This window comes from Catharus ustulatus, chromosome 1, assembly GCF_009819885.2.
Source record: "Catharus ustulatus isolate bCatUst1 chromosome 1, bCatUst1.pri.v2, whole genome shotgun sequence".
In the NCBI taxonomy this organism is placed as follows: Eukaryota; Metazoa; Chordata; class Aves; order Passeriformes; family Turdidae; genus Catharus; species Catharus ustulatus.
The window spans coordinates 17,226,710-17,250,379 of record NC_046221.1 but is presented as its reverse complement, the minus strand read 5'-3'; the positions used below and the strand labels follow the sequence as shown (position 1 = coordinate 17,250,379).

Sequence of the window (23,670 nt, the reverse complement as noted above, 5' to 3'; positions counted from 1 at the left end):
CCTTGAACAAGCTTCTGATTCTTTCACCCCATTCTCATATCCCAGTCTAAAAGGGTAAAGAGTTCTGGAAGATGTGTGGAATAGTGGCTTATGAAGGATCTTGTTGTGTGGGCCATGTAGGAGTGACAACACACTCTCCCTGCCAGAACCATATCCATCCCCTGCTCTTTTAACAGGCACAGGCTACCTCTTCACCTCTTCAGGGAGCTGTTTATGCCCAAGCAGGCTGGGCACACAAAAGCAAAGCTCAGAGCAGGATGACTAGTTCTGCCCTTCTCTCTTGCTGAGATTTCCAGTGCTGTGTAAGAGTCCTGATGGCTGGCAGTAAAGCATTTTTTCTCCATTAGCTTGATCTTTTTTCTTTCTCAGCTAATGGTGTTGTCACTCTTCATGGCACCTCTCTGTGCATGGAAGAGGAAGAGAGGAATGGCTGTCAGTGTTGTAAAGCAACTAATCCTTGTTCTAGATGGGCAAAGATATTAGGCTGAAAATATCTGCAGTCTCAGGTTGTGCTGCCTGCAAGGAAAGCACAGAGCCTGGGAAGTCACTGATCATGCAAAAGTGCAGCAAACAAAATCATGTCATTGAAGCTGTTGGGACTTCAGTTGTTGAATTCCATTTGAATGAAGATTTTGTCTTTAAAAAAAGTGTACAATTCTAAAGAATCAAGAAGCATTTGAGCAACACTCTCAGACACATGATGTGAGTCTTGGGGTTATCCTGTGCAGAGCCAGGAACTGGTCTCTATGATCCTTGTGGGTCCCTTCCAACTCAGGATATTCTATGATTCTATAAGGAATGGGTACAAGTATGGAAACTGGTGTTGTTTTTATTGCTGTGACAGTTCTGATGAAAGTGGGAAAATCCAAATTCATTCACGTGATTATTTTTGTGAGGCCTCTCTGAGTAATGAGCACTGGCTGGAGTGAACCCCACAGGAATTTGTGGGAGTGCCTTGAAGCAAGACCCAACAGTCTCACTTTGGCTTTTAAAAAGATGAGCCTACCTGAGATAAACTAGAGACATCTCTGTATCAGTTACTTCTCTTTTGCATGAAATAGAAAACCCTGTAGTATGGACAGTTTAATAATTTATTTAGGATTTTCCTTTGGCATGTTTATGGTATACTTTTGTTAGATACAGGAGTTACTATATGTAGATTTGTTTCCATCTATGGGAAAAAGGCAAGTTTATGGAGTTCAAAAAAAACTTTGAATAGAAGTTGTGCTGTTTAATGGGATATATAATAAGAGTTATAATAAGAAAGCAGATATATAGCTTTTTCTGGTATGTGATATTTGCTGTAAAACAGTAATGTTTCAGGAAATTAGTATAGTGGAAAATAACAAGACCATTTAGGTTTCATAAAAGGCTGAGTGAGGGGCAGAAAACTGTTATTTGCCTAAATATTATTAGCTACTTTCAAATGGCATATATAGCAGAAAAAAATGAACAATTGAAAATTACTTTTTCCTGTTTCTTAACACAGGTCATTCTTCAGAAATGTCTTTGGTTATAATTGCTCCATTCAGATCAACACTGAATGTTTTCATCCATTACATGCCTGAATTGGACTTGATTTCTCCATTTCTAATGTGGCCCTCTTTGCTTCCCAATTATAGCAATTTTTCATTCTTGAATCATATCCTGTTTTCTCAAGACCCAAGATGTGTGGCTACAACTATCATTTTATGCTTTAAACTTTTACTAAATACTCATAATTTCTCTGCATAATGAATATTTCATATTACAGCGTGGTTTGCACAGTTTGCCTATTTTAAACAACTGTTTATGGCCCACCTTGCTGGAGAATACTCACATGAAAAAACCTGGTTTTCAGTAACCGCTAACAATTTTTGCCACCATGCAGTAAAGCAGAAGTGTAGAAAATAGTTTTACCATACCACTCTTTAATTCAGTAGCATATAAATAATATGTCTCTCACATTCTAATATTTAACATTACCTTTCTTTCTATGCATTTTATTTTTGATCACAGTTTTACCAAAGATGTAGTTTAAAAACAAAATAAAGCAGAAGACCAAAACCCACATTTGTGTAGTTTTTTATTAGATCTAAGATATCCAGACCTCCTTTAGGTGTAATGGGAAGTAGCATCATTCATTGGAAGAATGCGTGCAATGAGGCTTGTTTGCTCTTGGCTGGAGGGTTTGCTCTCTGACACCTGAGGGTTAAGTGCTTAAATTCAAGACAGACAGTACAATTTTGCTGCTTTTGCACTCAGTTTACATGCTGGGTCTCTATAAAGGGAGTGACTGAAGGCACTCCAGTGCTAGGGAGTGGGTCTCCTCCTCATTCTTTGTCGGGCAGAGGTGGCTGAAAGCTACTAGCTAAAGGAGAAAAGTACTATAGCAAGGAACAAGGAGCTGGGAGGTACAGAAACGAGACAGGTGTCAGTGGTGATGGAAGATTTCCTGGGCTCCAGAAGTAATGCCAGCATTTGTTGCAATTCTGAAAGCTGTTGACTTTGCTGAAATCAGACGCTGGAAGCAGGAAACTGTCTTACACACACACAGTGAACTGCGAGAGATTGGTTTACAAAACACTTTAATTTCAATTTGGTCCAATCATTCCAGTAGTTCATTAAAACAAGAAAAAAAGGAGAAGAAAGATACGACTTTTGAGTTTTGCATATTTTGTTCTTACAAAATTGTCTTTAAGAAAGTCCTTCAAAATGTTCTTGCTTAGTAGGGTCCTGTGACAGTTGCAGAGTCCTGTAGCTCCTTTCATGTCCCACACACTCCCATGAGGAGACAAATTGCCTTAGGGATGAGTGGGTTTCAGCTCCATTTCTTTTGTAAAAGCGGCCTTTAGACAAGCCCCATTGTTTAGATCTGTGCTTCCCCAGCCATGATTTCAAACTCAATAGGGAAGATTTCTATGGCAGTAATTTAAATTACAGTGAATTAGACGAAATTACTGTCCTCTGTGTAGAAACACACACATAAAATGGATTTGAGTAGTGTGGACAAGGCAGTACTTGGAACTAGTGTCTGAACCCTGAATAATATAGAAATGATGCTACAGAAAAGGAAGGTGCTTTGAAATGTTTCTTAACTGATGAAGAGTGAACAAGAGTAATGCAGTTCTGAGCAGGAAATAAAAGCTGTGAAGTGCCTGCTGTTGCCAAGACTGCCCTATTTGCTATGGGGTTTCTGTGTGTTTTCTAGAGCCTTGGGTAAGGTTTGCAGCAGTCAATAGAAATACTTCTGTCATTGCATTGTGGATCCCAAAGTTAGTCCCTGTTTTTTCTCCCTAGCCAAGGGAATGGTTTTGCCCTCTAAATGTTATTTTTACCACTGCTTCTTGTGAATGATAAAATGATGCACTGATTTGATAAATGATTGCACTGTTTGCTCTATCAAAATCTTCTTTCTTAGTAAGTTGCCTGTTGTATTTGCCCAGAAAATCCTGGCTTTTTACTGACCAATGCCTCTCAGTTTTGTAGTTAGGTTAGCTCTTATTTTGCAAAATGACTCTTCCATTTATTTGATTATTAAAAATTTACAGCTGGGTTATGATGTTGCCAGGCCACAAAGCTATAGTTGAAGTTCCTTTGGAATTTCTGTTTTAAATATATTTTGCTCTCATTAGCTTTACAGAGAATTATTTGAAATAATAACTTGGTACCATTTCAACTGTATAATCTTTTGAGCAGATGTGGACAGACGATATATTGGTTTCATCATTAGCAACTTGATGGCATGTAAATGTATTATAATACAAAGATTGTGAAATATGGGATAGTGCAATGTAAAGTTTGCATTGGGATGAGCTAGACGGGGAATTGAGCAGGGCTCTGTCCATTAAACCTTTGTAACAGCGCTGTCACCTCACTGCTTTTTTTCCCCACAAAATTACAAATGTTTTACAACAGAAAAATCCTCCTTTTGGGTATTAGTGTTTGGGGTTTTTTCTTGTTTAGTAAAGTCTGCTTGGCTTCATTCAATTATGCTGAGTTTGAAAAAAGAAATTTAGGCAGTAATTGCATATCTGTGGCTTTTCTATTTTGGCCATGATGTGAAGATATCTGTGATCTGACTGAGAAATATGAGAGTTTGTGAAGGCCAGCATTGCGTAAGATTAAACAGGCAAACTTTTCCTCTGGCTGGCTGTCTTGTCAGTGCATGTGCATGGCAAAGAAAATGAGAAGTTAAAAACTAAACTGAAAGGAAAGAAATCAGAAGCAACAAACAAACACCCGTGAGGCTGTGACTAACACAGCCCTGGAGGTGCTAGATGATAGAAAATAGCAGAATCATAAATACGCCGTGGTTTTTGATCACTGAAGCAAAATAATTCAGAAAAGTTGCCTGTTTCAGTGATACATTTTGTTCACACTGAATTGAAAGCAATCAACTTTATCTAAAAGCATAGAGAAACCATTGCTGTGGTTTCTTTTGGTTACGGGTTGTCTTGTTCAGTTGTTATGAAAAATAGGAGCTACAGTGCACATCTTTCTTCCATTTGAGATGAAATTAAAACTGTGCTGCATAGACAGGAGCTGTGTACTGAACCACTTGGCCCATTGAAGAAACTGATTTAGTTTCCTGTAAGTTTTCACAAGAACTTTCAAGTATGGGTGGTAGGTGTTAAGTGCTGTCAGTGGAATATGCTCTTTGTCAGTAATAATTATGAAAACATGTCACGCTGTTGACAGAAAATAAGAATTATTTGGTCATAACTGAACTGTGAGATGGACAGCTCATGGAGTTCTTGTTTGGAGAGAGAAGGCAAAGAAAGTGACTCTGGCAATTATTGTATCAGGTAGATTATGTTCTGTTCTAATAGAGAAGATCTCTTTTGCAAAGAGAGGGAAAGAAATTGGAGTGAAGAAGGCCCCAAAAATGAGTCTTTGCCTTGCTTGCCATCACCTGAGAAAAGAAAGAATGTTAAAGATGGCAGCAGAGTAAAGATAATGGGCTTAGGGAGAGTATGCTTTAGCTGGCTTCAGGAACTGATGGGTACCCATTAGGAAAAATAATGTAAAAATACAGGAAAGTACCAGGCTAGCTGGCAGTTTTTTAAACACATTAAAAACACAATAATAAATTAGTTGGTGCACAGAAAAATAGAAACACGATAAGAGACTAGTAAGAATGCAATTTCAGAATGCCTTCAAATAGGAGAAACAAAAATGCTGAGCTAAAGCATTTAAAGACGAGTTCAGAGGGTCTAATGTGGAGAGTGGCAAAGACAAGGTTACTAGAGAGATACAGGAATACTTAGTATATGTCTTTACAAAGTGAGAAAAAATAATGTCCTAGGGGACTACAGACCAATCTTCTTAACTTTGATACCCACAACAGTTCCAGAGCAAATTAGCAGAAACCACTGTAGAACATGCAGAACTCAGTAACATTATAAGTGGTCAGCTTGGACTGGACAGGATAACTTATTTTAATACAATATCATCCTTTAACAAGATAACTGGTTTAACAGGATAATGTGTCTTTTGTAAGGATTTTATATGGTCCCATGTGACATGCTTGTGATGAAAATGTGGAAATACAGAAATGTCACAAAAACAATAAAGCAAATTACCTATTTTTCACAAAACTGGACTTAGTTCACTTTTAGGTTGGGTGAATCTCAAGTGAGCATCTGCTTTTGGTCTGTTTCTGTTCAGTAAAAACTCGAGTGATGAACAAAAATCTACATAAAAGTTGAAGTAGATACCTAGTTTAATTACAGGCACATTAGGGCATAGCATCAGATTCACAGTTGTGAATAGCAGAGAAATTTTTTTGAATCACAGAAGAGAGACTCATGCAAAGTAGTGCTATCCATAGGCAGGAAAAATGGGACATATCTGAGCAGGCCATGGTTCTGTAGAAAGGGATTGTCTGTAAAGTGGAGATGATTATGTTCTGTTCAGCTTTTCTCAGCTAAGACAAGACTTCCAAAGGAATTCTGTATGCAGTTTGAGGCAAAATGTAAAACAAACAAGGCAGTCCAAATTGAGAAAATGTGGAGAATTTCCAAAGGTTACAATAATGAATATTGTACAGTCTAAAAAAAAAAAAATGACATGTCATGAAAGTAGTCTGACAGAGATGGAAATAGAAAATAATGATAATTTATTATCAGATACTGCTGAGGAAGGAAGGGCAAAGGTAATGCAGTTTTGTTGGAAGCAAAAAGGATTCAGGTTGGATGGTAGGAAAAATGCTCTATCAGGCTAGAGAAACATAGAAACAGGCTACTTAGAGAGACTGGAATCTTCCTTAATGAGATTTTTAGGAGCAAGCTAGACATATATCTGTTATATCTGAAAGTACCAGGTGTCTACACAGTGCATATGCAGTGGTCTAAGTAATTTCTTGAGATTTCTTTTCCTCCTCTGCTTCTGTAACTTTATGATTACAAAAGAGCAACAACAGAGAATCTTCTGTTCTTACAGCAGTTTGTCTTGAAAGGAAGATGTAGTCAGTTGAGAGACTGGCAGTGCTGCTTAGGAGAGCAGGTCAGATTATTGATCTATTTTAAGAATAGGTAAAAAAAATAGAGATTAGTGCCTGTGATGTTTTTAGCATTCCTATGTGTGGTAATTAAAATAAGGTTGGCCTTTTTCATTATTATAATTCATGTGTGCCATAAATTGTGCATATGTGATGTGCTACCCAGTCATTTATGTCTGAGCAGCCTATAAAGATAGAGAAGGAAATAATTTAGTTGTCCCATTGTTTGCATCCAAGCTACTGAAGTAAGATGAAAGTACCTTGACAACTGCAGGATGCAAGCAAACAGTACCTGACAGCTTAGCACAGATGCATAAGTCAGGATCAGTTGGTTGATTAAAGTCTCTAATTGCCCTAGCAAAAGTGCAACTGATAGTTTTCTTAAAAGGGGAGCTGATACTGAATTTTCAATGGACATCAGAATTGAGAAGAACTGAAGAGAAGAAATGTCTAACTGGGTCAGGTAGAGAGTGACTAAGACCTTAAAAGAACATCTGCATGACTGTGATGTGATGGCAATTTTAAGTGACATTTCATGTGTTAGAATCATGCCTTTCTGTATTTTTTTTGCTGAAGATAACTTAGCATACTAATAGCTCAATTACAGTAGCACATGGTTGTGGCAGATGGGTGGGTGGAGAACTGCATGTCATCCCAGTATGAGTCTTTGCCTTTTTGAGTGCCAGAAAATCATAAGGGAAGAGCTCTTTTCTACCACTGTAGAAGATTCCTGAGTATCTCTTTTGGTACAACTATGCATGCCCATCAGAGCTACAGCTCTTTAAGGCAGATTTTTATTACATTTTGATGACATTTTTCTTTCCACTGGTTTAGGTATTCAAGATTTCCTTCATTCTTTCCCTCTCTTTCTGCTGTCTGAAAATCCAGACTAGGACTGAATATTGTAAAATTCATATATTCTGAATCATATAAAAGCAGAAGATGGAGAGGACCTTTGGAAGTTGTTTGGTCCAGCCCTTTACTCGAAAACTATTAACTGAAATGTTACAGATTTGTCTTTTCAATTCAAGTTTTAATATCGCCAAGACTCACAGATTCACTGTGTAATCTTTCAGTGCTGAACTGAGTGGGAAAATTTTTGATTTATGTCCAGTGGGAATCTCCTGTCTTGCAGTGGAGGGGTTTTGCCTCTCATCCTTTGCTATATGACACTAGGAAGATTCTGTCTCTGTCTTCTCCACCCCGTTTTAGGTGAAGCCTCAAGGCTTAAGTTTTTGTAGACAAAATTTGCATTCTATCAATGCAGGCACTGAAAAAACTACCAGTAAGGAAAATACCTCTAAATCACAAGGGGACAGTAGAAAAAGTGGCTAATATTAATTTGATGAAAATTACCCATGTGCAAAGTTCTGACATTTCTAAATTACTTCCCTGTGGGACAATCCCAAATATCTTCCCTTCCTGTGTCTCACAGGCTGGACATTCCAAGAGCCTGTCCCTTTAAGTTGGGTATAGTCAAAGTCAGGTGGGGACTTCCATCTGATACAAACCACAAGAAATGCTTCTGTGTATGCAAGAGAATGTGTATGAATGTGAGGGGGTTTCTAGTGTGGGAGAGAAAAAAAGTTATGATGCTCCCCTCCCAGAAGAGGTCATGTCTCATGACAGGTAAAAGGTCACTTGATTTGGTGAGTTGCTTTGACCAAGGTTGGGAGCAGCCCTGGAGCGGAGCTCAGACAGACTCGTAGCTCCTAGTGTACGGCTGTCTCAAGTTCTCTGTGCATTTCTTGTTCTCTGCTTATAGTGCCAGTCATCACGGTGCTCTGAGATTTTACCAAATGTTGTAGAGCAAATGACATGGACTGATCAGCTATTTGTTCCTGTAAGTTCTCAGTGTTTGCACAGTAATTTCACAATTATAAGCCGCACCATTTTGACTAAAATTTTGGTCCGAACCCAGAAGTGTGGCTTATAATCAGGTGCGGCTTATATATGGACAAAGAACAAAAAGTTGCTGTTTTAGTTTGGAGGACAGGTGTCTGCTGAGAAAGGCAGGAGCTTCTCTTTGAAATGGAGAATGTAAACCCCCTCCCTCCAAATTATTATAATTTTGAAATCAAGGGGCTTTCAGGCAAAGATATGGGAATTAGGAATAACAGTTCTTTACTAGGGAAATTAAAATAGAAATACAGTACTACAAAGAAACAAACTCCAAACCCTGACAAAGTCAGAGTACAACCTGACACCCCATCAGGCAGGGTGTTGGCAGCAGTCCCATTAAATGGTGGCTGCATCCTCCTGCAGTGACAGATGTGGTTCAGTTGAAGTAGTGCTCCTGCAGAAGGTGCAGTTTCCCTCTGGAGGTCCAGTGGTGATGTGGAGAAATCCAGTTTTCCTCTGGAGTGCAGTGGAGAAAGGGGCTACCTGAGTGTCCCAAAACCTCTGTTTTTATCTTGGTAAGAAATGTTGGGCTCTTCCCCCTGGCTGGAGCAACTTCCAATGGGATGAAGTAATTCTATCAGTCACACAGTGGGACTCAATGGGCCATTAGCAGAAAATGACTCGCTGGAGGAAGGATGGGTTGTGAAAAGGTAAAGAACAATGCCCCGCCTGGTTTCAATGGATGGCCCATTAGCAGAATATCTCCCACTGAGATAAGGATCACTGCCCCTACCCTCAAGAGATGGTGATAGAATAGATACCTTTTATCACAGTCTGTATTGTAACCCAAGACAGTTGCCGACACCCGGACGTGCGGCTTATAATCAGGTGCGGCTTATAATTGTGAAATTACTGTAATAGCTACCAGGGCCTCCCCGCTCTAGATGCTTCACTGGAAACTAGAAAGATCTTTTTTAAAAAATTGTCTCTTTTGCCTTCATGATTTCTTGTCATCCAAGCATTTCAGTTGGCTTAACTGGAACTGAGCAGTTTTGCTAAGAGGCTACACAGTGTTTTTATTGTGGACAGCACACTACTAAGAAGCAGCAGATATCATAATTATAAGCTGCAATATTTAACAACACCCCAGGAAATTTTCTGCCTAGCAGTACTACTAGATAATGTTTATCCCATAATCTCTCATTAAAGGATTATATAAATCAAGGTTATGTGGTTTTTAAAAATAATTTAGGTTTTTTACTCCAATAAGTTTCTATGGACTAGATCTGATCAACATCCCCAAGGATAATTTATTTCCTTTCTGCTCAAATTCCTAAGCAAGCATGGTCCAGCACTGTATTGGGCTGGAGTATTCTAACTTTCTGTAGCTTCTTGTTTTGAGATGGAAAAGAAGAGCCTGACTCATTAGTAGAGGGATTTTTTGAGTGTGTATGATACCTCTGGATTGAGTACACATGCAGCTTGAAAACCTGAGTCAGGAGAAAGAATCACCATTTTGTCTTTATTTATGTGCAGGTTTTAGACATGTGGCAGCTTCACCTCCAAAAAATGCACTGTAGAGATAGGAAATTAGAACAGATACAACATTTTACCCATGATGGTAAAAATAGAACAAGGTTAATACTAACCTGTGTCATCATTGTCGTCATCATTCACCCTCCCACCCACACAGCGTAGAGCAGACACATGCAGTGTCTGCCATAATCTCCTTTTCTAATTGTGGTTGTATTCCAATAATCCCTTTTCCTCCTTTTAGCTGCTTTCATTCTAATACCCATCCTTTTCCCCCCTTTTCCTCCTATGCTGGTTGTCTCAGAAAAATATTTATTGTACAGCTTTTTGACACAGAAGTAGCAAGAGAAAAGCTGTCCTGTGTGCGTGCAAGAACCTGTGTCTATAACATCCTCAACTGACCTCTGTCTAAACAGCCACCCTGCCTTGGGAGTTAGTGGAGGGTTTCTGTGGTGATAGGGCTGATTTCTGGATTCTTTATTTCAAGACTTGTTTAGCTGACCTCTTACATGCCCAGGTTCAGTTTTTGTTCAGTCTAATATAATCACAGTTTTAGTATTTTACATTGCCTGCTATTTTAAGTAAATTTTATCTTACAATGCAGATATTTATCTCATAATAAGGATTTATATCTTATGAGAGTAGTAGAAAACTTAGCTAGAGTGACATGTTAAAGAAAGTGAAAATTAACATTGCTGACCCAGGCAGATAAGTTCAAGATTGGCTTTGCTGCCTAAACATTAAAGAGGGTGTTGTTTCTGAGGTGTAGTTTCTCCCTTCTTCTGCCTACAAAAAGAATATATTCCTTTCCACATTGGTTTTCTTTACATTGAATGGGTATACAACTCTGTAAAGAAAGAAGATCCATCTATAAGAAGCAAAATATAATATGAGATAATGAAGAAAAATAGTTTGAAGAATGTCATATGTGTAATGTATTTTACAATTTGGTTTGTTACTTGTTAGACAGTTTCAGGGCTCTGAATTCAAGAGCATTAAATTAACCAGAATTCTCATAATCCATTTGGTTTGATTGAATATGCCAGTGATGTGCCAAAGTTAAAATTATAGAAACCCTGAAAAGAGAATGTCATTGTAAAAAAATAACTGACTTGAAAAAGACAGTGTGGAAGGCAGACCAGCATGGCTAATGACAGTGAATGAAATCCTGCTTGGGAATCTGATCCTTATCCAGCAAAGCATTTAATCCCATCATTTAAGCATGTGAGTTCTTCCCTCTCTAAGCATGCACATTGTCCCACTTAGGTAAGGGTGAGGTTAAGTGAGTTCCAAGACTGTTGCCATAGAGCTCAGCCCCTGTCAGACCAGAGCCCTTGCTGACCTGATGGGGGACACATCTTGCAAAAAGACTTATGACAGTGAATGGCTTTTCTGTAGGCATTCATGTGGTCCAAGTTCAGTGCAGCCTAGGGGTTTCAAAGGTAGTCAGAGGATTATTGTTATGTTTGGGCACAAAGGGATAGAAAATGCTTTTTACTGTAAGGTGCAAGTCTTTTTTTAATTGTAGCTCAGAAAAAAAATGTGGGGGTATAGAAGAACAGATGAAAAATATGCATATACAAAATAATCTCATGTCTAGAATTCTGCAGTTGAAAGGTTTTAGTGGTAAATTATGCCCTTGATTTGAATATACTTCAAATGTAGTGCAAAGGAATTACTGTTCAGTGCTGCATTGTTAAAATACTTTACATGGATATTTAAAGTTTCATGTGGAAAGCTAGTGGATGATGTATAAGAATTCAAGTTTCTTTTACTGTTTTATTGGAAGTAGCTACTCCTTTACAGAAGCAAATGGCTCTTCAAGTAATGAATATTGTCAGGTCCATTATGGATAGTTTAAAGGCTTAAGTACCAATTTCATCTTTGCAGATGTGTAACTCCTACAGTAGTAGGTACTCACTAAAATTCCATTGTTGCTTCTTCTGGCAGAAAAGTTGTAAATTATAAAAACGAACATATGAAGTACTGCATTCTAAACTAAGCTGCTGGTTATGTGTGCTCACTATCCTTTCTAGAGAGCAAGGCCAGGTCTCTTCTTCCCACATATATGTGGTGGAGGACAGGGATTTGCAGGAGTCTGGCTGGGCTCTCTCCTCTGGAGAGTGGGAGGGGATTGTCCAGAGCAGACAGTGGCTCTGCATCTGGAACGAGGAGCTGACAAGGTTGATGCAACAAGGGCTGTAATTATATATAACCTATATATAGTCTATAATTAGTCTTACACCCACAGCACACCTTGTTTCAGTGGGAGACCTTTCTTTCCACAGCACTTTCATCATATTCCTCAATACCCATTCCTTGTGTATCACATCTCCATATGCTAGTAATTAAGTGATGCTTGGCAAAAAGGGCAGCTTTACCCGTGGCAGATTTCATGTTGGGGAAATTGCTCTGTTGCCTATCTTCTGATGCCTTAAATCCATTTTTTACTGTGCATGGCTTTTGTACCTGAGAATTGATGTTGTAATACTCTGCATTGGTGGTGAGTTCCACATGATGAATATAAGAAGCAATTAGTATGCCCTACAAAACATGCCTTCACAGCTAATTTATTGCGCTGTAATCTACTTCTGTTTCAGTGAAAAGCAATCATGGATATAGGAAAACAAAGAGATACACTACTATACAAGTGTTGGACAAGAAGAATTAAATGCAGGAAGTAGTGAAAAATAATTGGCAAAAATTGCTGTGTATGTTGTTTGTATAAATGTTAGACTTAAGGACAAATTTTTGGTTTGGTAGTTTAGTAGAATCTCATTTGACTGCAGATGCAAAAAAATACTGAAAATGAAAACCAGGTGGCTACTTCAACACTTAATTCCTTTTTGTATTCCTGTTATGTTTTGTAGCTGTGCAATGGTGGATCAGTGACTGATCTTGTGAAAGGATTTCTGAAGAGAGGTGAAAGGATGAATGAACTTATAATTGCTTACATTTTACGTGAAGCTCTGATGGTAAGATAAGCTTTCAAGGACAATCAATATTCAACTCATACTTTTTTCTTTAAATGAATGAAGATCATGTCTCCACTAACACAGCTCGCTATCTTGTATTATAGCATGTTTAATGAAATCAAGGCAATATGTAATTAGGATGGTTCTTTTTAAGCAAGCAAGGTAAATAGCAGTTAATCTGCTTGTTTCACTGTTAAGAGAATGAAAATTGATTTCTGACCATTGATCAATTTTCTTAGTAAATACAGTTCAGCATCAAAATTGCTTTTCTTTTAAGAAATAACAGAAACATCAACAAAATACTGTTCAACTTCCTATGTCTGGATTTAAACTATTTTTATAGTAAAATAATCCACATATCTAGCAAATTCAAACCCTGCTACAAGAATTTGGTTTTGCTCATTAAGATCAAGTGTCTTTATTTATCACTTTCTTTTAACTGAAATTTTACTTTCTCTAGTGGAATTTAGATCTTAGTAGTTTTCTTTGATTTTAGGCTCTAAAGGTATTATATGTAGGTTTATAGTGATATTTTTCTGCTTTTGTCTTAAAATTTCTATTTGTCATAAAGTAAGGCAATTAAAGAATATTTTTTCCTTGTCATGTGGCAAGTGATTTTGAAGTAAGAATGGCATCCCTGTGGTTTTGGATTAAAAAAATAGAAGTTCTGAGTATTTTTTTTCATGCTTTTTCCACTACCTTGTTGTTTCTGCAAATGTAATACAGAGGACAGAGCTGCTGTTAAAAGTTCATGTTTACGTCTCTCCTTCCAGGGACTTCAGCACTTGCATGAAAACAAAACTATCCACCGTGATATTAAGGGAAATAATATCCTTTTGACCACTGAAGGAGGAGTCAAGCTTGTGGATTTTGGTATGTTATGTTTGCTTTTATATACAATGTTTTACACCTGAAGTATGGAAAATAGAATAGAGTAAATAAACCAGAAAATATAACTGTATTAATTTTTTGCTAAGTTTTTGGATTCTTCATTAAAAAACACTTGGATAACCAAATTTACTTTTTTTAACTTGATAGAAATTGTAGTAGTTTTGGTAAAGCTGTTTCAATAGCGTAACTAAAAGCTAGGAATTTTATAATTGGTGTTGGTAAGTGTCAAATGCTTTGAAGCACAGAGTAGGTGAAATGGCAAAGTGAGTAAATAGGGTTCAAAATAAGATTGGTGTTCTGTTTCTCCAGGAGCTGTGCGCTGGTCCAGTGAAATTAGGAGCTGATAGGAAAAAACCTCATGTTTTATATGAGACCATTTAAAACTTGCTAGATATTGTGAACAACTGGAGAGCTCCACCTCAAACACATATACTTCCTTTATTTGATTTAAAATAAGGCAAGAGATACTTGAAGGCAGTAGGGGGGGAAATATTTATAGGTGATCCCTACTTTCTAAAGTCTGATAAGACAGATTTTGGCAAATCTAAATATAAGAATTGGCATTAAAAGGGTCAGTTGAAGCCTGTTAGGTCTAAAAGGATTCTTGAATATTCCCATCTTTGGTGTCACCACTGAAAGGGAAGAGACATGGGTAAATGGATGCAACGTTTTATTTATACAACAGTCATCTGCCTAAACAGTTATTGACTCTTGTTTCATATGAAAGGTATAAAAATTTGCAGTGCTTGTTCTTATGAACTATTATCCTCGGGTAGAACACTGCCTTCTTATCTCAAAAGTAAATTTATTGGTCACTATTTCACAGAACAGCAGACAACTGTAAATATATTTAATTCAACAGATATAAAAATCTTTGTTTTTCCTTTGCCCTTCTATTTTGTTAATGATACTGATTCTGTTGATACATAATAATTGTTTAAACTAATCATGGGATTTCAATTTTCTTTAGTAAAATATCTTCCAGCCAGTAGATTGTATTTATGGAACTCTCATAACTCCACACACAAATTCCCCACAACTGTTATGGTTAGTAATTCTTCTGAAACGTCATGTATTTCTTTTATATTCCTCAGATAAAATCTTCCATTGAAAAATATTCATACTTCCTAAATCATCTGCTGTATACTTACTAATATTTTCTGATAGTCTGGAAGTTTATTGTGAGGTGAAAAACAGTATTTTTGCCCATAGGCTTTTAATTTGTTGTGGAAAAAAATTGTAAGGTGCTGAAGGCAATTAGAGGATCAATGCTTCTGAAAATTAAATCAACTTATGCAGATATCAAAACTTACAAGCTGTAGGGATGAAGACCTGAATTCTTTATTCCCCAGTTACTGCAGTCTACTGATAAGACTGTAACTTAAAAATAATCTTAAATTCTTGAGAGAAAATTGTGATGCCAAAATACAGGTTAGAACATGCACAAGAAACAAAGATACATACACACACATTTATTTGGACTCAATAGAGGCCTGTAACAGCTGCAATCTGTCCTCTCAAAGGAATATACAAATGGCACTTTGACTTAGGAGTAGATTGATATTTTCCCTGGCTTCCCCCCACCTCCCCAGGAAGAAAAACAATCTGAAGCCAATAATTAGTAGTTTCAGATGGAATAAATGTATAGACTTCATAAAATCATCATGGAAGATGTACCATTCACCATTCAGGCTGCTGCTTAAGGTATTCAGCTGGGATTTGTGGGATTTGTGTCTTCTGCTTAAGGAGATTTAATCCCACATTAATCAGATTCTAAGATCATTTTTTAGCCAGGAATGTGAGTTGATGAAAATCTCTCATGTTGGCATTGCTGCCGACTGTTGTTCATAAACATTATTGGATCAGGGACTGAAACTCAGCCATCTTTTATTATGCAAGCCTCTAAAGTTGACAGGCTACAGAGTAAGATAGATGTGGAGAGTGTCCTTTTCACCCAGTAAATACTCCGAGGAAGCAAAATTTTCAGTTTAGGCTGAACCAATTATTACATGGGGCCAAACAAACACAAAAAATCCCAACCCCAAAAAAAACTCCATCACCCTTTCTAGCATGGACACAGCTTTTCTGTGTGGAGAGGGGAGCCAAGGCAGGGAACTAAAGACTCCTTCAACCACCGAACATGCATGACCAAGGAAGTGAGCCCTTCCCAAGATAACTTTCTGTGCACCATCCTCCTGCATGCTGGATGCTGATGAGATGTTCCTGAAGAAGCCTCTGCTGTCCTCTCCTGATACTATTTATGGTGGTTTTCTTCTAAACGTAAACCCTTTATCTGAAACATGGGCTTGTGAAGTGCCTTGTGGAACACGAAACTAGAGAAAGACCTATTCTCAGTCTGCGTGTGTTGTGCAATCATTTAATTTGTGGGGTTTCTTTTTTCCTTTTTTTTAAAGTACATTTAGGAACATTTTAAGAGTCAAAAGTGAAAAAAAAGTTAACTTCTAGTGAATTAAATTACATTTGAAAATGGCTTTTTTTTTTCCTTCATTGCTTTTGTACTCTGTGAACTCAGTGTATAGTGTTCTGCCAGGGTGAGTCCTTCTTTGCACACCAGGACAAACTTTTCAGAAGCTTCGTTTTGTGACACAATTTATACACATTGCTTTGTGGTTATTGTATCATAGGTATTTGTGCATGCTGGGGCCATAGTTTCCGAACACTGCACAATCTTTAATGGATAACAGAAATGACACAGAAAATGTAGAGAAAGTGCTTCCAAAGTCCAGGCTAACTGTCTGAACTGTTTGTCTTTCTAGAGGTACTGACAGTTAAAGAGATAGACTCTGAAAGAATACTGGCGATCCACAGCCATGCCTCACTCAGATTGCTTTGAAGAGTGAAATTTTTGCTTTCTCTTAAAATTCTACTGTAATATTGCTTGATCACCCCAGTAATATTCTCGTGTCTAAGAAACTCCCAAACCAATATAGATTAATAATTAAATCAACTCAAATACCTAAAGGAGGCCTAGGAGAAAGTTGAAAACTATTTACAAGAGCATGTAGGGAAAGGACAAGGGGGAATAGCTTCAAACTGAAAAAGAGTAAATTTAGATTAGATATTAGAAAAAAAAGTCTTTGCAGTGAGGGTGGTGAGGCACTTGAGCAGTTTGCCCAGAGAAGTTGTGGATGCCAAATCGTTGGAAGTGTTCAGGGCCAGGTTGGATGGGACTGAGAAAGCTGTGAACAATATCCCTGCTCATGGCAGATGAGTTTAAACTAGATGATCTTTCAGGCCCCTGCAACCCAGACCATTCTATGGTTCTGTAACATCTCACAACAACACTTCTGGAGCTCAATTGTTTATCAAGGAACTGTCAAATAAAGTTTTGGTTTAAATTGTCCAAGCCACAAAAAATGTGCAATACTGTTACCAGGGATGCATCCTCTGGCCTTGCATCCATCTAGTATGATAATTTAGATCAGCAGAGAGAAACAAAAAAGATTTATTTTCTACAGATAATGAGTAGCAGCCAAGGGGATCTACTGTGTGAATGCCCACTGATTACAGATTCAGTCGATACAGTCATTAGACTTCTAAATACATTAATAGTCCATATATTCTTTGTGAGAGAAGAGGGCTGACTGAAGGCAGTTTCACTACCTGAACATTTGTGGGAATTAGCTGCTAAGCTGTTCTGATAGAAAAGCTTTGGGGTAGGATGTTCTGCCTGAGAATTGTAGCAATTAGGCTCCAAGCAAGGAATATCCTCTACCACATCATATAGTTGCGTTATATTGAAGTGTAACTGCTATGTTTTCAGTGTAAGATAGAGATTTGATAGAGAAATAAACATTTACATTAAATTCCCTGCAGCACTCACTTTAAAGAGTGACTGCTATGTAATCTGTAATAAAAAGAACTGGAGGCAAGTAAGGTGTGAATTAAATTCCTTTTTGATAAATCTTCCTAATTATATTCACAGTTTCTTACTACTTTTCTGGGAAGAAAGTCTTTGCATCTGTTTCAGAACTCTGGTTGCATGCAGCGGATTGATGTTAAAACGACAGATTTCAAATGAAATTTTAGCCTCTAAAGATGCAGGAAATTGAAGTAATGAAATTTAAAGAAATTAATTTAATGCCAGATACCTTTTGAAAGTCATGTGACAAATTTATCTGCAACCTTTGCTACCTAAATATCTGTCAGTGTCTGATCTTTTTTCATCACTTAAAAAACTGGCCTGAAGTCACTTGAACACATAACACACCTCATCTGTAGTAGAAATTCATATATTCATCTGCATCTTATAATGTGCAACCAATTTCATGGGATACTGAGGGTGTAATATCTGCTTCTACTGACAAATACTTGCTTCTTTGAATAGTCCTTCTTAGTTCAGTTTCTTTTCTTGAAATCAGGATGCTGCACAGGGTCTTTCATGTACTAATGTCAATCTAAGGCACAGTTCTATAATGTGCAGTTTCAAAATGGGAGAAAAGAAATTTAGCTATATTATTATTATTGCTGTTGTTATTACTTTAACTTTGCTCTGAAAAAGTCTAAGGGATATTTCGTTTTGAAAGATTTGAAATTATTTCTGAAATCCCCTACCATTTCAGCCTTTCTGGGAGCTCGAAAGCCAGCTTTTCATGTTTGTTTTTTTTTATCAGAGTCCTAGAGGACACAACTTCCTATCAGCAAACTCGACAAGTTGCTGATGTCTCAGAAACCATGGAGAAAAAAACATTTTTCCACTAAAAGCTTTGAAACACCTACTGTCATGTGGCAAAATGATTCTTTTAGTTAAGGAGACTGTAATGCTGATGGAAAATTTCTCTTTAGCTATATTTTTTGAGGGTTGACCTTTAGGCTGATAGTCTTTATGAAGACCATAGTTAGCTCATACTTCTTCAGGACTACTGAAATCTGCTCTCCCAGACTAGAAATATCTCAAGATGAGCAAAGACTGCCTTGGAAATGTCCAGAAAAAATATAAATTATACTCCTCCTCTTAAGAAATGCATATTTTTCCAGCAACACTGTATTTTTCTGAAGGCCATGCCTGTCTATGCATCAAACATACTTTCATACCACATGTAATTAGACTTTTGCTGTTATTACCAGGAAAGGTCATTGGGAAAAAAAGTCAGACATCTAGATGGATATTAGAAATATTCAATACCCATAAGGAGAATAAAATGTGGGAGGACTCATTAAATCTTTAGAATTTGTGCCTTCTTCTAGCTATGAGATCTCATGATTCCTCATAGATTGCCCAGTAATGTAACTGTGGGGAAGGCAATATTGAAAAGGGTTGGCACTGTCTGTTTTCAGTTTCTTCTAATGAATTTTGCTAATACCTAAAACTCTACATCAGTAGAAGTTCCAGATAAGCAATAGATAGGAAAGATGTATGTATTTTAATATGTAAAGCAGGTTCCAGTAGAAAACATGGAAAAAAGGTAATGCAATCTCACTACTGCTGGCAGATGGTGGAAAAAAACAAGCTGTGTTGCTGCAGTTAACAGAATAATGTCTTCAAGTGTTCCTTTAGCACTGTGGATAAATAGGTTTCATAATTTAAAAAAAAAAAAAAAGATGTATTGTGATAATAATGGAATATATAGTGAAGGCAGGGTGATTTTTGTACTTTAAAAACACGCTTAGTTTGCGTTTTTCTGCTTTTGTGTCAGTGTTGGGTACAAAATTTTTGTGTGAATATTGTCTTGGCATTCCAAATGCAGTTTCAGATACCCCACTTTGCATATAGTTTGCACAGTTTTATCATGGACAGTAGCCAGGGTCAACTAGAGGGAAAAATGGATTGGGTAAGGGAATATGTATTGCTCTGTTAAGACATAATGGTATTGATTTGTTTAATACTTGAGCGATTGCTTCTATGTAGTTTGGAAACTGCAGGTAGACAGAGTTCAACTTGTGTGTTTGGAATGTAATTGGGTTATTATTTTGCTATGGAGAGCATAATCATTGTTCCTTTAAAGCTATTTGAAGTATTTCAAAGTTAAGAAGAAATGCAGTCTTAATACTGGTAGTCCTAGATGGCCTTATTATTCAAAATTTCAATTTGTTGAAACTAGTCAATGGCAAGACACTGTTTTGGTACAGTATTTTAAAATTCATTCTATATATACTTTAAAATGTATACATAATTTCATTTGGGCAATACTAAATGAATTTTCATAATTCAATTGAGTCATTAAAATAAATATATTGGGGTTTTTTTCCCTAGAAAGAGTAATTCTGCCAACATACTTTATTAATAACTCAGTAGTGGTGTACCACTCTTCCTTACAAATTATGGACTGTTAGTAGTGCTTTACCGCTACTAGTGATCCATAACAATTGATCACCGCAAGTTAAAATGCACAGATGTTTATGTTAAGTATTGTTCCCTGATACTTATGCCTTTTCTGATATAGAAATTCAGGCCAAAATGTTTAAAATTCTGTGAATGTGCTTTATTTGTTCACCTCTCCTGGTTTTCTGATGCATGAGGGAGCTTTCTGCTGGTCTTGTGAGGAAAAAAGCATCTGACATCTCTGGTCAGAGGTTGGGCAGGGAACCATGGCACTGGGTGTCATCCTTTACCGTGACACGTCATCGGCTCTCGTGTTGTCTCACTGTGACACAGTGCTTTGACCATTCCTAACATAACCTAAATGACCACGAATAGCCTTGTTAGATGCAGTCTGTTGGCTGATCACAGCTCAGCCTGGCAAGTGTCAGGGCCATGTGGCATTGCAGAGGCTGAGAAGGCTCCCAAGGACTGTTCTCAGATTGCACGTGGCACAGGTCAGGCTGCAACAGAGGGAGTCTAGAGCCACCTTGTGCTCAGAGAACAGCTTGAGAAATCAGTTGTGAGTGACCCAGGTTTGAATGTTGGGGCATTTCAGTCTCTGTCCCTTTTAATATATATCATCATTCCCAGTTTTGCATGTCCTGACATTGAAGAGGAGCTCAGCATGACCTTGAGTAGTGTTCCAAACTTTTGTAGATTACTTATTCTGGAGTAGTCAGAATATCCTAGTGTGTCCTTTTGTGCTTGCCCTGAATTAGCTATAAATGCTGTCTGAATCATTCTGCAAACATGAAACAATTAATTAAAATAATTTAATTTGAAAGTATTCAAAAATAAAATAATTTTCTTTCTGCCCTTAGCTTACTTTAAGCAATGAGTCATAGCAAGACTTGTATTTGTCTTAGTCATTCTAGCATGCATCCATAATAAAGCTGTCTGCTTCACTGGTTCAGATCAAAACCAGGCTGTTATTGTGTTGTCATTTCTGCATACCATATAGCATGACATTCACATGTTGCTGCTAAAATGCATCCACTAGGAGACATGGCAGAAGCCAATAAAAGTAAAAGACTTTGAAGAAAGCTTTCTTCGTGAGCAGCTTGTCAAACTGCTTTGAACCCGATCAAAGTAATAATTCCAAATTTTTCAACCCAGGGTTAGCAGGGATAAGATGGATTGCATTGACTTGAGCTGTGGAGCTTTTTCATTGTTGAATGTTTAATTCTTTGTTGAAGGCTTAGTTCTGAAAATTTTGGGGGGGGGCCATGTTTGAATGAAAACCTTTGTGCTGTCCAGTAACAAAAAACAGAAATCATGTGGCCAAATGCTATATCCAGGATAAGCTGTTCACTTGGTCTTTCAAATATTTTCTTCTATTAATTCACATAAGGATGTCACTGGTGGCTTAATCATTAAAGAAGCTTGATGCTGAAAGCTGGTGTCAGATGCCAGAGACATATGAAGTGAGAAAATAGCCCTCCTGACCAGCAAAGAATTCCACTTGGTTTTGTCATGGGTCACAAAACAGTCATCTCTTGAGGTTATTAGAAACTCTCTGGTCTCAACCCCATTCATTTTTTACCTGAAAATTGAACCCAGTGACATTTATACTGGAGTGTTCCAGTGCTGAGGTATTTAAAATACTCTGTTTCATTAGCATTATCATAACAGATTATCATGACAGGAGAACCGTGTCACAGAACAATGAGAAAAATCTCCAGAGTTTTTCCAGTCATAGAGGGGGAAAAACACCTTTTTTGCATATCAAAGCAGCAGTCATTTTGAAATCTGAGGTATAGGGAAGGCAGCATCTGAGAAGAAGGAATTTACTCACCATTATACTGCACCAGATTGTATGTGGCTGTACAAGTCCCTGAGGCTCTAGAGAAGAGTAGTTCTCCTATCCAAGTACATCTGGCCAATTGTGCAACAGGACAAGAAATGTTCCTGTGCATCCCTTTCAGGAAACCAGCTGAAGCCCTGAAGCATGAGATTTGATTAGAATCATTGGTGGTGTGGTGCACTGAACTGGCAGGAGCATGTGGAGGGGAGTCTGTGGTCACCTGCTCTACTGGAGGCCCAGTCTGGATTTATATAATAAAGAAGTCATATTAAATACTTTTGTTTAAAAAGAGATTATATATCTCACAGATTTAGTGAATGTTCTGCCATTTTTTTAGGCTACTGTTTGTCATTTTATTATCAGTGTCTACCTTCTAATGATTCTGTATCAAATTTAGAATTTTTTTTTTTTTCCTTGTACGCTTAAAAGATCTTGTCTTTGTCTTGAAGTCTCATGGTGTTTGCCATGAAAACCACTGGACTTTCATTTCTTTAACATCCATTTTTATTTATATTTAATACAATCTCTATTTGGTAGTACGGATTAACTTTTTTATCCCCTTTTACTCAATGTATCTTGGTTTTGTAGTAAATGCCATGGATTTTTCACCTCCCAGGCAGTTTATGTATATATGGTCTTCTTGGATACTAAGCTTTTGATCTTTCTGGGCCTTTTGGTTATCTTTTGGATATGTCTGGTTTTGGGAAACACTAGTTTTCAACAGTAAAACACTATGTACATCAAAATAATACAGGAAGATGGAGAATGTGGACAGAGGACATGGAAAAGGTGGAGGCACTGAATCTTCTTTGCCACTTTGTCTTAGCTTGTAATCCCAGATCCCTGAGACCAATGGGGAAGTCTGGAGCAAGGCAAATGTGCCTTCAGTAAAGGGGGATGAGGTTAGAGTGTTTAAAAGAATTGGATGCACATAAGTCCTTTGGGCCTGTTGGGATGTGCCCAAGAGTGCTGAGGGAACTGGCTTATGTCACTGCAGGGTCACTACCAATAATCTTTGAAACATCTTGGAGATTGGAAGAGATTCCTGAAGCAATGAAGAAAGTTATTTTCATTCTAATCTCCAAGAAAGGCAGAAAGGAGGTTTCAGAGAACTACAGTCAGGTCACACCCACATACAATCTCTATCACAGATGATGATGGAGCCAATAATCCTGGAAATAATTTCTTAACATATGACGGACAAGAAGGTGATTGGGAGGAGGTAGCATGGATTTATGAAAACCAAGTCATACTTCCTATAACATAACACCTTTCAACATAAAATCCTGCTGAACATTCTAATTTTTTAAACTCATCATTTCAACTTTGTTTCCTATTTCTTTATTTCCATCTTATAGGTCAGGACCTGATTTTTAGTTCTAGACTTAATTTGAGCTCTTATCACTGAGCAGAAGTTCTCAAGCATGCTTTTCTCAAGACAACTCATAAAAGAAGACTGTATTGCCTATGTGCTCTTTTCATTTAATAGTTTACTTTTGAGGTCAGTTTATAATCCATAAGGAATTTTGGCATTGTTTCAAAAAGGTTCTGAAACATCTCTTGTAATGTTAATCAAACCAATTATTTGTGTCCTTATGGGCTGTTAGTAACACTGTTTATTTAATGTCTTTATGCTTTCTATTCTTGATAAATAATTAAACCTGGGAGAAGCTCTCTGATGTCCTTTTACAGTCTTAGTGGGGATGCCACTATATGTGGTTGTATGTTGTTACATACCTGGGGTGTTGTGATGTTTGCCAGAATTGTCTTGGTTTAATATTGTTCTTTTCCCTGTTGTATTTTGTCATTTTATAGTATGATT

The 23,670-nt window shown here is 37.4% G+C and overlaps 1 protein-coding gene across 3 annotated transcripts in view; it reads left to right on the top strand.

Moving 5' to 3' along the window:
* The window catches only part of MYO3A (myosin IIIA), a 120,424-nt gene that overhangs the window by 21,001 nt on the left and 75,753 nt on the right, over positions 1-23,670 (top strand). For all 3 annotated transcript variants that reach the window (XM_033066264.1, XM_033066273.1, XM_033066259.1), the window contains exons 4-5: positions 12,727-12,831; positions 13,605-13,704. In XM_033066264.1, the coding sequence (XP_032922155.1) occupies positions 12,727-12,831; positions 13,605-13,704 (205 nt within the window). The remainder of the gene's footprint in view (positions 1-12,726; positions 12,832-13,604; positions 13,705-23,670) is intronic.